General features: G+C 39.6%; 1 protein-coding gene across 2 annotated transcripts in view; it reads left to right on the top strand.

The window, feature by feature from the left end:
• Positions 1-16,025, top strand: part of LOC127620832 (choline dehydrogenase, mitochondrial-like) — a 76,984-nt gene that overhangs the window by 30,445 nt on the left and 30,514 nt on the right. For both annotated transcript variants that reach the window (XM_052094091.1, XM_052094090.1), the window contains exon 3: positions 2,496-2,647. In XM_052094091.1, coding sequence (XP_051950051.1) covers positions 2,496-2,647 — 152 coding nt within the window. The remainder of the gene's footprint in view (positions 1-2,495; positions 2,648-16,025) is intronic.

The raw sequence follows: 16,025 nt of genomic DNA, 5'->3' as shown, positions 1-16,025 counted from the left end.
TTCAGTTCACTGATTTTTCTTACCATTTTAAATCGTATTGTATGAAACAATTATATTAAAATCAGTTTATGTGTAGGGTCTAAATTTCCCTTAATGCAGACATAGCGTTATTGTGTATAAAACATGTTCAAATCACTTGGCACATCATGTCCTGCACAATAGTGGAGGTAGAGCAGGCATGCGAAAAGTTATTTGTACAGGGGCTACATCAAGCTTAAAAATGAATAATTCACCCAAAAATTAAAATTCTCTCATCATTTACTCACCCTCATGACATCCTGGATGTGTATGACTTTCCTTCTTCTGCAGAACATAAATTAAGATTTTAGAAGAATATCTCAGCTCTTTTGGTCCATACAATGAAAATGAATCAGTGTTAAAATATTGAAGCTCCACAAATCACATAAATCAGCATAAAAGTATCCTCCAGTGGTTTAATCCATGTCTTCAGAAGCGTTGTGTAAGCCATGTCTTCTTGTGTTTTTGGTGATTCGCATTCTTCATGCATATCGCCACCTACTGGGTAGGGAGAATAATTTCTAGCAAAAAATTGACTTAAATATTGATCAGTTTCTCACCCACACCTGTCATATAATTTCTGAAGTCATGGATTTAACCACTGGAGTTGTATGTATTACTTTTATGTGCTTTTGAGCGTCAACATTTTGGCACCCCTTCACTTACATTGAATGGACCTACAGAGCTGAAATATTCTTCTAAAAATCTTAATTTGTGTTCTAAAGAAAGTAAGTCATAGACAGATGGCATGAGGGTGAATAAATGAATAGAGAATTTTCATTTTTGTGAGAATTATATCTTTAAGTATCTTTTGAGATACAATGTTCCACATTTAGTTCTTGTATCTTTTAAACCAAGAAATAGTTGTGTTCTCATTCTAATGCATGATGCACAATTTTCTGAAGTTTGTGACTGGTGGAATGTTCTGCTGAAGTATTGCTCTGCAAATGTTTATACCTTTCTATCTTTATAAAGGCTTATCATAATTATACATTATTTTATCATCTGTACTTTACTGGTAATTTATTATACAAATTAACACACTCTCTACATCAGAGGTCAGTATTATTAAAAAAATGAACAATATTTTCAAAACATATTTATGATTAAAATATCACTGTTTTATTCTATTACATTAATACTTTTAAAGCTGCTAAAGTTATTCAGCCAAAATTAGTGGTTTTCTTGTTTCCTTGTTAATGTTGTTTGATTAAAACCTTAATATGACATTGCCTACAAGACTCAATTCGGTTACATGTACACTTCAAGTCCAACATTTTGATGCAAATATGCTTTTTGTCCTAAATTCACTTTAGACATAAACAACTACGTTTACATTAAATCCTCATAAAGACGGGCATTGTCAGAGTTATAAAGTATATTTGATCATTTAGGTGCGTACGCATTAGCGCACAAACATTAGCCTCCTGTCAATCAAACAACACTCAGCTACAGATGCCAGGAACAAAAAAAAGTTACATTTTTATATTTCATCTAGATCAACCAACCAGTGGTGCTCTTGCTATTGCAATTGATGTAATGAACACCCCTGTTCTAGATGTTGAACATAGGCTAAATATAGAAAACTACTCAAAAGTTTGATCGAGGACATCTCTCATTTTTTCCTATAAACATCTAGATCATTTTATTGCCCAGCCCTATTGATAACATTGTATTAATCTCTCACAGCAGCCCAATAATCTGAGTGATAGATAGTTAAATTACAGTCTACGTTACAGACACACATTATCTAGTAAACAGAAATATTAAATTTACCTCGATATGTTTCTTCAAATTAGAGTCAGGTCCTGAGATGTTCAGCTGTAAACTGTGCTTGAGGCATCCATAACAGATGGTGCCAAATATGCAGCTGCCGTTCAAGTTATTTTACATGTGATTTGATGGGAGTCACGAGACTCTCCCTAGCCAATCATGTTGATAGATAAAAATAAAATCAGGACAGATGGTGGTAAAATAGCGCAGTAAAAGTATAGTTACAACACTGAAAATATACTTAAGTATATTATATAATATACAATTTTAAACTACTTAAAGTTCATGTCTTGGGAAAAAGTAATTATAGTAATGTGAGTATTTGTAATTTGTTACTTTACACCCCTGAGAGAGGACATGAGAGTATGGCCAGACTGTTTCGAACTGACAAAGTCTACGGTAACTCAGGTAACCAATCTGTACAACTGTGGTGAGAAGTTTAGCATCTCAGAATGCTATTCTGAATGCTATTGAAATAATCTGATGGTAGAAACATATGTGCTTTAAATGCAAGTCATTTGAAAAAATGGTGGGGACAAAATTGGCCATGGAAAAACATATGTTCCACTCCTTAACGACACCTATGGCATTTAAGTTTAATACTTAGTTTGAGCATGATCAATAATAACAGTGCTGATAAGTAATTAAAAGTAATAATCATGATGAAAATCTGAAGCATTCTCTCTCTTTTCCTCTCTGCACAGGTAAACGATGGAGCACAGCGAGTGCTTACCTTCGCCCTGCCCTGTCCAGACCCAACCTGACAGCAGAGGTTGGTTGCATGGTGACCCGCATCCTTTTTGATGGGACGCGAGCACGAGGGGTTGAGTTCCAGCAGAATGGACAGACGAAAAAGGTCAAAATTACCTCAATGACATTTGCACTATGTAACAGAATCTGTCTCAAATCATCTTACAGAAAAGTGCATATTAGCTCTGATCCAAAACCTAGTGAGCTGCCTCTGTATTAATGCCTAAATAGCAGTGGTGTTTTCTCTGAAGATTCAAGGGATGCAGTGCCTCCTCAAAAATTTGGGTGAGGAAAATAATTGACTGTAGATAAATAATACAAATAAAATATTACAAAATGTGAGCTCTTTCAAACCGCGACACCAGCGGAAAACGTTTTAGAGGGATGCAGAGTGTCTCATTCCTCCCTTGACCGCATTGCGATCTCATTGAGCTCTGGCATGGCATGAATGTGAGGGGGGATAATCATAAAATAAATTGCACTGATTCATTCAATACGCTGTCAATCAATCAATGAGATAATGCCTGCATCTCATGCTCTCACACTCACAGCAGCCAGGTGTCGAGCTGATGGAAGTGGAGAGACTATTTAAACAACTAACTGACTTGACAACTCGATCAGTAGATGACTGATCCGAAAATAAGGTGACAAAAAAATAATAGGTAAACTGATAAAAGAAACATTTAAGGTACAGTATGAAGATTCAGAAACCCTTGTTATTAATGACACCTGTGGCCATTATGTGAACTGCAGCCAGCTAACTTTTGCTCATGCTCGCACTCGTGCACACACTCCATAGGGATGAGAGCATTGGCCAAAACAATGATGTAACTTACAATGAGACAACTTAATTCACTGGCATCATGCTGACAGATGAGGTAGCGTAATTAAAACTACACAGTTATGATCGTTTTACTACAAACTTTGAGACTGTATATTATATTTGACTCTCCAGTGCTGGAACAGGGCTAAAACAAAGTGTGGATATAGATCTGACTATGCGAGACTGTAGTTTGAAGTAATCACTTTTCTTTGCATAATACATGCATTTATACTATAGCCTATGTTGGCGTTAGCTAGCTAGCAAGCTTTATTAATAGCTGTTAGCAAAATTTGGTGGAGGATAACAGTATCTGTTTATAAAATAGACTTTACATTATAAATATGTTGAGACAATTCAGTATTGATGTGATTCCATCACAACTTCATTTTGATATATCGATGCGCTTTTGTTTTATAATAAAAGAATGTATATATTTTCTGTATAACCAAGTTACGTTACACTAATGAATGGGTCTTTTTGCATTATCTTGAACATTGTCTAGCATTTCATGGGTTATTATAATTTACCTTGATGAATAATAACAGATTAACATAGTTTATGACAGTTACTCTGCAGGCAAGATGAAGTTAGCTAAAATTACACAGATCAATCCTTATGGCACTATATTTCACATGCTTTGCAGTTATGTAAGCTTACCTGTCCAACAAGAAGAACGCCAATTCAGGGTCTGTTTTGATAACCACAACGAAGGAAGTTTCCTCCAGGAATCAAATGCGCTGCCGATGTTCACTCTAGTTTCCGCTCAACCACGATCACGATCCCGCTTGGCCAAACAGGATTCAGTAGAAATATATATTTTTTTTTTTGCTTACTCTGAGTTTGTGTAGGACTTGGTGTTGTGCTGGGGCCAGATGTTTGCTAGATTCCATCTCTAAGATAACATTAGTGTTGCAATTTGTTGTCGCTGTTGAATAGCGGAAGAGAAGCTGAGGCAAGGCTCTCGGGAGCGTGCATAAACGTCACATCCTTTGGATTTTCCCGGCAAAAGCGACCCACTCCCTTCGCATGAAAATCAGTCTACAGGCTTTAATAGGCAACCTAGGAAGTCTGGGAAGGGGTCATATTGAAGTTGCATTACAAGCTGTTTACACATTGGCAAAAAAAAACGGTGGATATTACATGAAGATTGTTACATATTGCACCTTTAAATATGCTGCACTATTGTAGGTGTTATTTTTGAAGCAATGTAAAAATAGTAGGGCCAGGAAATTAATATGCAGTATCCTTTTTTTTTTTTCTGAGCCCTTGTGAGATGGAAGAATGGGGTCTCGAGTTGTTCCTGGTTGGCTTTTTAGCCCTACAGGCTCCATCCAGTTAGGAATATGGTGGGGGTGGAGTTAGGGTACCTGCTGCCTCCTAGGAAACCAGGCACCTTTGTGCAGTGGGCTAAACTTCACTAATGCTCAGTTTCTGTGGCTAATTGGCACATGTAAATGTTCAGGAGGTATACTCTCAACACGACTGCACATCCTAGAACAGAAATTAATTGTGTGGAGCAGTGCACATTTCGTTACACGCAACGCCTGTCTTGGGCATTATAAACACGGGAGTGGATTTACTGTGCAGAAAATGGAGACTTTAAGTAAACCAGGCATGCAAGAGATACAGGCAAGCTGCTGTATGTATTCGCATTGCCTGTAAATGCGCAACTACTGACGCCTGAACCGGTGTCAATAGCAAAACCGCCCACTGTATCGTTGGGCACGCTTAGTTCCTGCTCTGTGCACGTATACATGTATGCTTACACAATCACTAAGCCACGTGTCAGATAACTAGCACAAAGATTTAGATCTCGGCCCGGATTGAAGTGTCATTCGGTCTGGATCCGGACCGGATTCCGCCTATTGAGTAGCCTTGCTCTAGAACAGCAGCCAGAGAAATAATAGTTTTGACATTTTAAACTTCAGCAAATTAAACATCAGCATTCAGCATGTTTTATATCTGTATGCATAGTGACTAATAATGCATTTGCAAAGTACACTTAAGTTTATCTTACCAATAAAGCTTAATATAAAGTGAATCTGCCCATTTGATCTTATTATTAAAAAAAACAGTGCGCTGTAAAACGGCAGAGGATTTTGCCCAGCTTTTAATTACAGCATGTCCACTGATTTTATGGCATGTGTATATATACACACACACACACACACACACACACACTTGTATCAAAGATTAATACCAGTAAAATTGTCTAATTAACTCTATCTGCCAAAAAAAAAACATTAATTGTTATGGGAGACGTATTACATATTTACAGAGTACATATTTATTTTAATTAAAATAAATTATGACTAACCAATTCCTTGAGAGTTCTTTGAGACAATAAAGTAAATATCTATATTTTATGTATGCTGTAATTGTGACGAGGCAAGCAAAGAATGAGGATCTAAGTGCAGCTTTGTTGAAATAAACAAGAAAACTCAGAGTAAAGAAAAACACAGGGAACCTAGCACAGAGCATAACAAAACATGCAAGAACTGACAAACTATCTGGAGAAAACAAGGGCTTAAATATACAAGGGTACAAACAAGGGAACGAGGAACACCTGGGGAAACAATCAGAGAATGAGAAATAATCAGGGGAAAACCAATCATAAAATGAAACCACAAGGAACTACAAAAACCTAACAAGAAACAGGAACTTCAACATAAAAGCACAAAAACAAAAGACAACAGGGAATGTGACAGAGCCCCCGCTTTAAGGAGCGGATTCCAGACGCTCCAAAAAGCACAAAAACAAAAAACAAATCGTCCTTGGAGAGAAGGGGAAAACATGAGGCTTAAGGGGCAAACAGGCAGTTCAAAGGGGGTACAAGGGGCAAACAGGCAGTCCAAGGGGAGCAGAGGAACAAGGCAAGGTCAGGGAGACGATAGCAGATCAGGCCAGGAGACCAGAGCAGATCAGGCGGGCGGCCAGGAGACCAAGGAAACCAGAGAAGATCAGACGGGCGGCTAGGAGACCAAGGACACCAGAGCAGATCCGGGGGATGGCCAGGAATTCCAAGGAGATCAGGCGGCTGGCCAGGAGACCAAGGAGATCACAACAGATCTGGCGGGCAACCAGGAGACCAAGGGAACCAGAGCAGACCAGACTGGCAGCCAGGAGACCAAGGGGACCAGAACAGATCAGGCGGGAAGCCAGGAGACCAAGGCAACCGGAGCAGACCAGATGGGCAGCCAGGATACCAAGGGAACCAGAGCAGACCAGATGGGCAGCCAGGAGGCCTGGGAGGAGGCCACAGGACAGGGACAAGGTCAGGGGGCCTGGGAGATGGCCGCAGGACAGGGTCCGGTTCAGGAGGCCTGGGAGACGGCCGCAGGATAGGGTCCGGAAGTCTGGGAGACGGCCGAAGGACAGGGTCCGGCTCAGGAGGCCTGGGAGACGGCTGCAGGACAGGGTCCGCTCAGGAGGCCTGGGAGGAGGCCACAGGACAGGGACCAGGTCAGGAGGCAGGGAGAAGGCCACAGGACAGGGACCGGGTCAGGAGGCCACAGGACAGGGACCGGGTCAGGAGGCCACAGGACAGGGACCGGGTCAGGAGGCCAGGGAGGAGGCCACAGGACAGGGACCGGGTCAGGAGGCCTGGGAGGAGGCCACAGGACAGGGGAGCGGGCAGAGCCGCATGAGGAATGGTTTCTGGGGGAGCGGGCGGAGCCGTGTGAGGGATGGTCTCTGGGGGAGGAGCCGTGGAGGGCGGAGCCATGGAGGACTCCAGGGGTGGAGCCGTGAAAGGCGGAGCCAAGGAGGACTCCAGGGGCGGAGCCGTGGAGGGCTCAGGGGGCGGGGCCGTGGAAGCCTTTCTTCTCCTCCTCCTCCGGATGGTCGAAGTTGGCAACGCTGGCTCTGGGATGGCCGAGGCTGGCAACGCTGGCTCTGGGACGGCTGAGACTTCTAGCTCGCTGGCCGTGGCAGGCGATAGCTCGTTGGCTGTTGCAGGCGTGGGCGTGGGCGTTAGCTCTTTATGAGTACTCTCAGAAGCAAACATCTCTAAAATTAAATCCACGTACTCCTCCCACATGTAATCGGCGGTCTCCAGCAATTCCTTCCATTCATGGGCAAGGAGGCCGATATGTAAATTGACTTCAAGTGATTATCTGCAAATCCAGTGCATCTGGCAACGATGCTGAACAGACGTGAGTATTCAATTATAGAGAGGTTCGCACGGCTCAACTGGAGGAAGACCGCTGCTAGATCCATCTTGGGTCAGTTCTTCTGTGACAAGGCAGGCAAAGAATGAGGATCTAAGTGCAGCTTTATTAAAATAAACAAGAAAACTCAGAGTAAAGAAAAACACAGGGAACCTAGCACAGAGCATAACAAAACATGCAAGAACTGACAAACTATCTGGGGAAAACAAGGGCTTAAATATACAAGGGTACAAACAAGGGAACGAGGAACACCTGGGGAAACAATCAGGGTATGAGAAATAATCAGGGGAAAACCAATCATTGAATGAAACTACAAGGAACTACAAAAACCTAAAAGGAAACTGGAACTAAACAAGAACTTCAACATAAAAGCACAAAAACAAAAGACAACAGGGAATGTGACAGTAATGTATCATGTACTATAATTTATTTATGTACTATTGCAATTAATTACAGAAAATTGTGTGATTTAATACGTTAAAATTTGTAATTTAATTCCCAGCCCTAAAGAATTATAATTATAATAAAATGCATAAACTTGATGAGTCTTTTATTTGTCTTTATTTAATATAGTCTGTTAAGATGTACATACAAAAATATTATAGTATTGTATGCTTATTAACAGTTTAAGATAAAAGGTATTTCATATGCCTTCCCATACAGAAATCTGATATATGACCATGAACTTATAAAATTATAGTTAATATATTTGGGCATACATGTACATATTCAAATTCCAATTTGATTCGCAAAAACATATGGTACGTATCTAAAAAAAAAAAAACAATATTATTTTAAAATATATGTTGTTGCATGTATATGTGCAGGTCTGTAACCTTTTATATTATATATATTTTTATATATGCCTATTTTTATTTATGTAATATAGTGATATATCAGATTTCTGTTGGAATTTAACCTGAAAGCTATGTATATGTAAAATGGAACTGAAGTATTAATTACAAAAAAATATGAATAAATAAATAAAAAATAAAAAAACCCTGAGATGACAATCTGCGACGACCACATGCCACTGTTACATAGGCAGCTGCCTTCTGAGGGAGAACTCTGACTGACGTGGAACTTGATAAGTGACTGATTGGAGCACTACATAGACCGCAACTCTGTAAGCCTCACAAATAGTGCTCCTCACGAGAGACTCAACTCAGAATTGATGTTGCCCATATGACTTTCTTACATGGAACAACAAACGAGATAGGCCTTGAATGCTTGGATTGACAAACTCACTCACTGTCATTTAGGGCTGGGCATTAGGATGATGTAATCGGATATCGACGATGTATTACAAATCTCCCGATGCCGGAGATTTCGACACTCATTGACAGACAGTGATCGACTATATCTGTAAATGGCAAAACCATGGATCTGGGACGTCGCCAGAGATATTAAACAGTAGCCCAAATTTGCACCCGTAACCCGCTTAAAAAGATTTATCTCTCTTTCTTCTCTGTTTCAGTCATCTGAAAACTGTTTGAAAGAATAGTGTTATGTATGTGAATGCTGCAAATGACCTCAGACCATCTCAGGAGGTGCTTGAAGTTTAGTTCGCTTTATTTACGCGGAGCAGTTCGCACTTAACATACATTGTGAAGAAAACCCTGCAGGTTAGCTCAAATATATCTTTGTATTAAAGAAACGTGACGAAAGTTATTAAATCATAAAATGATACAAGACTATATTCACTTGAGTTTTATTTTCTTTAGGCACTGTATTAATGAAACGCAATTCAAACACAAATTCGATAAGATCACAGATTTGGCAGCATTATTTTGGAACACAAGGGAATTTATTAAGCTTACACCTAATATGAAATTTTCATATGTTGAACTTTCTGAATAGGTAATTTTTTTTATTTATTTAGTAAAATTATTATTATTATCTTTACATTTATAATCGTCTTTAGTTCTTAATTTTTATGATGTTAGTAATTTTACACCTGTTTTTGCGTGATGGCAAATGGGGCTGCTGGAGACGGTAAATGTTTGGATTCGGGAAGGTGGTTATATAATATTTTTTGGTAACTTAGTTATTTTAATAGCTTTTTTTCATTTCATTTTTAGTACAATTTGAATTTAGAAATATCTTTTAAGATTTTCATGTTTCAATAAATGAATTACATTTTTAAACCAAAAATACTCAATGACGGCAGGGGTAGATGATATAATTGGATATCGCAATAATTTTGTAAGACTATTATTGATAAAATATTTTTTAAATATCACCCAGCCCTACTGTCATTGAATCTTTTTCCATACAATGAAAGAGCATGGTGACTGAGGCTGTCATTCTCCCTAACATCTGCTTTTATGCTAAATCTAGTGCAAATTAAATAAATACAATTTAACCACATAATAGTCTTGTACTTGTGAGAGAAATGCAGCATGTAAATTGTGTAGTCTGTGGGAATAACCTACTTAAATTGTCACAACTGCAGATATTATTTTGTTTTTATCATCAGACTTTCACCACAATGATCATCAGCACTGAGCGATCAGTGGGTAAATCCCTCTGCAGACTGCTTACAACTGATTACAACAATGTCATTTCCTGCTTCAGTCACGCAGGATGCTTCAGTCTGCTTATCACTCTTTCACTCTCACTCATGTCCTGTTATTTGAATGGCTCCTCCAACCTTAAGGCTATTACTTGGAAACCGATCATAGTCTGCCATCTTGAAGTATATATAAATTCTCTAAATGCACTGCAGGAAGGTGAGAACGGAGGACAGAGGAAGCTTCCAGAGGCTTGAAAGTCTTTTTTGTGGAAGCAACCGATGCACACATACAATAAACTTTCCTTCCCCTTCACATCTGGCACAACAATATACATTTATATTTTACATTTGTGGTTTAAAAGAAAACACTGCCACGAACAATATACCCAGAGATATATAATGTCAAATAAGGAAAAAGGTACATTTTTGGCTACATTTTATGTGTGATTTATTTTTTGCCATTTTTTTTAGACTGAGAGTCTCCGAATTTATCGCAATCTGTGTCATAAACATTCAAAAATGTTTCTTTACAATGATACCAAACCCTTGTGTTTTTTGTTATTAGCCTTTCAATTTGGGTATGCCAGTGAAACATGAAATATTTAAAAACACCTTCAGAGTTTAAAGGGTTAATGCAGCTGCACAAAAACAGTGCTTAAGGCTATTACTCGGAAACCGATCATAGTCTGCCATCTTGAAGTATATTTAAATTCTCTAAATGCACTGCAAGAAGGTGAGAATGGAGGACAGAGGAAGCTTCCAGAGGCTTGAAAGTCTTTTTTGTGGAAGCAACCGATGCACACATACAATAAACTTTCCTTCCCCTTCACATCTGGCACAACAATATACATTTATATTTTACATTTGTGGTTTAAAAAAAAACACTGCCATGAACAAAATTAGAATCATCATAATATTAACAACTACGGTCTTGACCAACTCAAAATAGGTATTGTTTGCTTTACTTTCCAATGCATGCAGGCATTATGACCAAAACTAAACAAGTGCTTTGAAATCAGAAAAATAGCGAGTAATAGTTAAGTATATGTCTTTGACAATTATGTTGGTGTTATATGCCTCGCTATATTTTCACTTATAACATAAAATGACACATACAATTACATATAAGACGTGATTATCATTCAAACGAGCCCACACACTAGGTAATCAAATGCATAAATCATTAGATAATCCACATGAAGCACAATGTTACATATGGCCACCAGGAGATGGTGCCAAATACATGACACAGACTCAATGATGACTAAAATGACACAGAATGAAACACATTCTGTGAAATCTCATTACTAAAATCATGTCTGCATGCTATGAAAAACCTTTAGTTGTTGTTATGTTTGCATGTGTAATTAGTTCTTATGTACAATTATTATGTTTTTATTTGTTTGGAAAGGCTTTTGGATGCATAGAAAAGCTTTTGGACACTATGATAAATAATTTTGTAATGTTATACATTTTGATTGCTTTGTCGTATCAACACAAAAGTTTTCTCAGACAGTTGACATGATTGGGAACAAAACAGTTTTTCAGAGCCACCTTATTTATACCCATATATATATAATGTCAAATAAGGAAAAAGGTAAATTTTTGGCTCAATTTTATATGTGATTTTTTTTTTTATTATTTTTTTGCAGTTTTTTTAGACTGAGAGTCTCAGAATTTATCGTAATATGTGTCATAAACATTCAAAAATGTTTCTTTAGAATGATACCAAACCCTTGTGTTTTTTTTGTTTTTTGCTATAAGCCTTTCAATTTGGGTATGCCAGTGAAACAGGAAATCTTTTAAAACACCTTCAGAGTTTAAAGGGTTAATGCAGCTGCACAAAAACAGTGCTTTGAAGTGAAGTATGATTGAACATGAATATTCCATTTTAAAAATACACCTTGCTTTGATTCCTCTTTCCACACATCTCATCCTTGCTTCCTTTCATCACATCCTAAGAGGGAGGTGCTAAAATGCATGGAAAGGAAACAGGATGCAGAATTTTCTAAATGAGAAGCACCAAGCATGGCTGTGTCTAGAAGGTAGCACTCCAGCAGCCAAAGATTTGCGAGTCTCTTTCACTGTTATTAAGGTTAGGTTTAGGGCAGTGCTACTCAACACGTGGCCTGCAAAATCTTTTGTGGCCCACGTTATTATTCATCATCAAAAAAATATTTATCAATAGCCTATCAAATGTGCATTAATTGTGAGGTGTCCATTTTCCATAGTATTTGTAGTAGCTCTCTGTATTGATGAAGCACAGCACAGTTCGAGGGTAAAATAAACTGCAAAAGGATGTAACAAATTAAATGAACAAAAAAAAATATCTGAGCACATCTGATGTTACATGAGAGCGGCTGTCTGTCAGCGCTCACGTTCATAGTAACAGTATATGCTTGTGATGGGTCGTTCACAAATCTTTTATATGACTCGGATGAATGAGTAGTCTAAGAGAGTGATTCATTCATTTTGTCGTGTCCATGCATGAGCAAATCCGTGTTGGTATTTTGTCCATTTGATGCAGGACAGCCACATAGGCTCTGTACAGGAAACGTCTAGGTTACGGAGGTGAGCGCGATCAGCAGGGCCGTTTTTAAGGAGAGGGTCCTGAGTCCAACTGATTCTAGCGGCTCGGGGGGTCTCTGAAGGCCCGAGAGGACCACTGAGAGATCCCAGAAGGGGAACATGCTTGGCCGGAGCGCCTCTTAGGAACCTGATAATCAAGTTGTGCTTACCCAAAGACTTGCCGTCCACTGCATCATGGTGGGTTTGATAGCAGCCACATACACCTTCAAGGTGGACTGGGACAGCCTCCCCTCCAACCTCTCCTGCAGAAATGAGAGCACTGACCTGACTGCGCACCTTTGTGGGTCTTCGCCCAGAGAAGAACACCAATTTGCGAACAAGCGCCACTTTAGGGCGTAAAATTGCCTGGTAGAAGGGGCTCTGGCTTGGTTGATCGTGTCTACGTCAGTAGGTGTTAGATCAGATAGATCTTCCGCATCCCGTCCAGGGGCCAGACGTGGAGGTTCCAGAGGTCTGGTGCGGATGCCAGTGCATGCCCAGTCCCTGAGAAAGAAGGTCTTTCCTCAGGGGAATTTGCCAGGGAGGGGCTGTCGCGAGGAGTATGAGGTCTGAGAACCAAGCCCGGGTGGGCCAATAGGGAGCCACTAGAGTGACTTGTTCCTCGTCCTCCCTGACCTTGAATAGCACCTGTGCAAGAAGGCTCTCTGGGGGAAAATCGTACTTGCGTAGCCCCATAGGCCAGCTGTGTGCCAGTGCGTCTGCCCCGAGGGGAGCCTCTGTTCAGGCATACCAGAGCGGTCAGTGGGAGGTCTCTCGGGAGGCGAACAGGTCTACCTGAGCCTCGCCGAACCGTTCCCAAATTAGCTGGACCGACTGGGGGTGAAGCCTCCACTCTCCACTGGGCAAGCGTTGTCGTGACAGCGCGTCCGCTACCACCTTGAGATTGCCGGGGATGTGAGTGACACGCAGGGTGAGTTGTGACATGTAGTGGGAGCGTACGCCGCCATGACGATTTATGTACGCTACCGTGGTGGTGCTGTCTGATTTGATCAAGACGTGTTTGCCCTGAACTAGCAGGAGAAACTTCCGCAGGGCAAAGAAAACAGTCAGCAACTCCAGGCAGTTGATGTGCCAGCGCAGCGGGGCCCCTTTCCAACTGCCCGCAGCTGCGTGCCCGTTGCACACAGTGCCCCAACCCAATGGTGTCGGTCGTGACACGTTGGGACACCAAGGGGACTCCTGCCCGCAGAAAGCAGAGGTCTGTCCAGGGTTTGAATGTTAGGTGGCAGGCGAAGGTGACCATCAAACGGTGCGTGCCGTGGCCCCATGCTCGTCTCGGGACTCGAGTCTGTAGCCAGTGCTGAAGCGGTCTCATATGCATCAACCCCAGTGGCGCGACCGCTGCGGAGGATGCCATATGTCCCAGGAGCTTCTGGAAAAGTTTTAAAGGGACTGTTTTGTTTGGCCTGAAAGTGGCGAGGCATTTCAGCACTGACTGCGCGCGCTCGTTGGTGAGGCACGCTGACATCAAGACTGAGTCTAACTCCATGCCAAGAAAAGAGATGCTCTGAACCGGGGCGAGCTTGCATGTATGTGAATGCTGCAAATGACCTCAGACCATCTCAGGAGGTGCTTGAAGTTTAGTTCGCTTTATTTACCCGGAGCAGTTCACACTTAACATACATTGTGAAGAAAACCCTGCAGGTTAGCTCAAATATGTCTTTGTATTAAAGAAACGTGACAAAACTTATTAAATCATAAAATGATACAAGACTATATTCACCTGAGTTTTATTTTCTTTAGGCACTGTATTAATGAAACTCAATTCAAACACAAATTCGATAAGATCACAGATTTGGCAGCATTATTTTGGAACACAAGGGAATTTATTAAGCTTACACCTAATATGAAATTTTCATATATTGAACTTTCTGAATAGGTAATTTATTTTATTTATTTAGTAAAATTATTATTATTATCTTTACATTTATAATCGTCTTTAGTTCTTAATTTTTATGATGTTAGTAATTTTCCACCTGTTTTTGTAGATGAATACTTGCGTGATGGCAAATGGGGCTGCTGGAGACGGTAAATGTTTGGATTCGGGAAGGTGGTTATATAATATTTTTTGGTAACTTCGTTATTTTAATAGCTTTTTTTCATTTCATTTTTAGTACAATTTGAATTTAGAAATATCTTTTAAGATTTTCATGTTTCAATAAATGAATTACATTTTTAAACCAAAAATACTCAATGACGGCAGGGGTAGATTATATAATTGGATATCGCAATAATTTTGTAAGACTATTATTGATAAAATATTTTTTAAATATCACCCAGCCCTACTGTCATTGAATCTTTTTCCATACAATGAAAGAGCATAGTGACTGAGGCTGTCATTCTCCCTAACATCTGCTTTTATGCTAAATCTAGTGCAAATTAAATAAATACAATCTAACCACATAATAGTCTTGTACTTGTGAGAGAAATGCAGCATGTAAATTGTGTAGTCTGTGGGAATAACCTACTTAAATTGTCACAACTGCAGATATTATTTAGTTTTTATCATCAGACTTTCACCACAATGATCATCAGCACTGAGCGATCAGTGGGTAAATCCCTCTGCAGACTGCTCACAACTGATTACAATAATGTCATTTCCTGCTTCAGTCACGCAGGATGCTTCTATTGTCTGCTTATTACTCTTTCACTCTCACTCATGTCCTGTTATTTGAATGGCTCCTCCAAACTTAAGGCTATTACTTGGAAACCGATCATAGTCTGCCATCTTGAAGTATATATAAATTCTCTAAATGCACTGCAAGAAGGTGAGAACGGAGGACAGAGGAGGCTTCCAGAGGCTTGAAAGTCTTTTTTGTGGAAGCAACCGATGCACACATACAATAAACTTTCCTTCCCCTTCACATCTGGCACAACAATATACATTTATATTTTACATTTGTGGTTTAAAAAAAAACACTGCCATGAACAAAATTAGAATCATCATAATATTAACAACTATGGTCTTGACCAACTCAAAATAGGTATTGTTTGCTTTACTTTCCAATGCATGCAGGCATTATGACCAAAACTAAACAAGTGCTTTGAAATCAGAAAAATAGCGAGTAATAGTTAAGTATATGTCTTTGACAATTATGTTGGTGTTATATGCCTCGCTATATTTTCACTTATAACATAAAATGACACATACAATTACATATAAGAGGTGATTATCTTTCAAACGAGCCCACACACTAGGTAATCAAATGCATAAATCATTAGATAATCCACAATAAGCACAATGTTACATATGGCCACCAGGAGATGGTGCCAAATACATGACACAGACTCAATGATGACTAAAATGACACAGAATGAAACACATTCTGTGAAATCTCATTACTAAAATCATGTCTGCATGCTATGAAAAACCTTTAGTTGTTGTTAT

Source organism: Xyrauchen texanus, chromosome 27 (genome assembly GCF_025860055.1).
Source record: "Xyrauchen texanus isolate HMW12.3.18 chromosome 27, RBS_HiC_50CHRs, whole genome shotgun sequence".
NCBI classification, from domain to species: domain Eukaryota; kingdom Metazoa; phylum Chordata; class Actinopteri; order Cypriniformes; family Catostomidae; genus Xyrauchen; species Xyrauchen texanus.
Note: the sequence above shows the minus strand (reverse complement) of the source record. Positions and strands in the feature narration are given on the sequence as shown.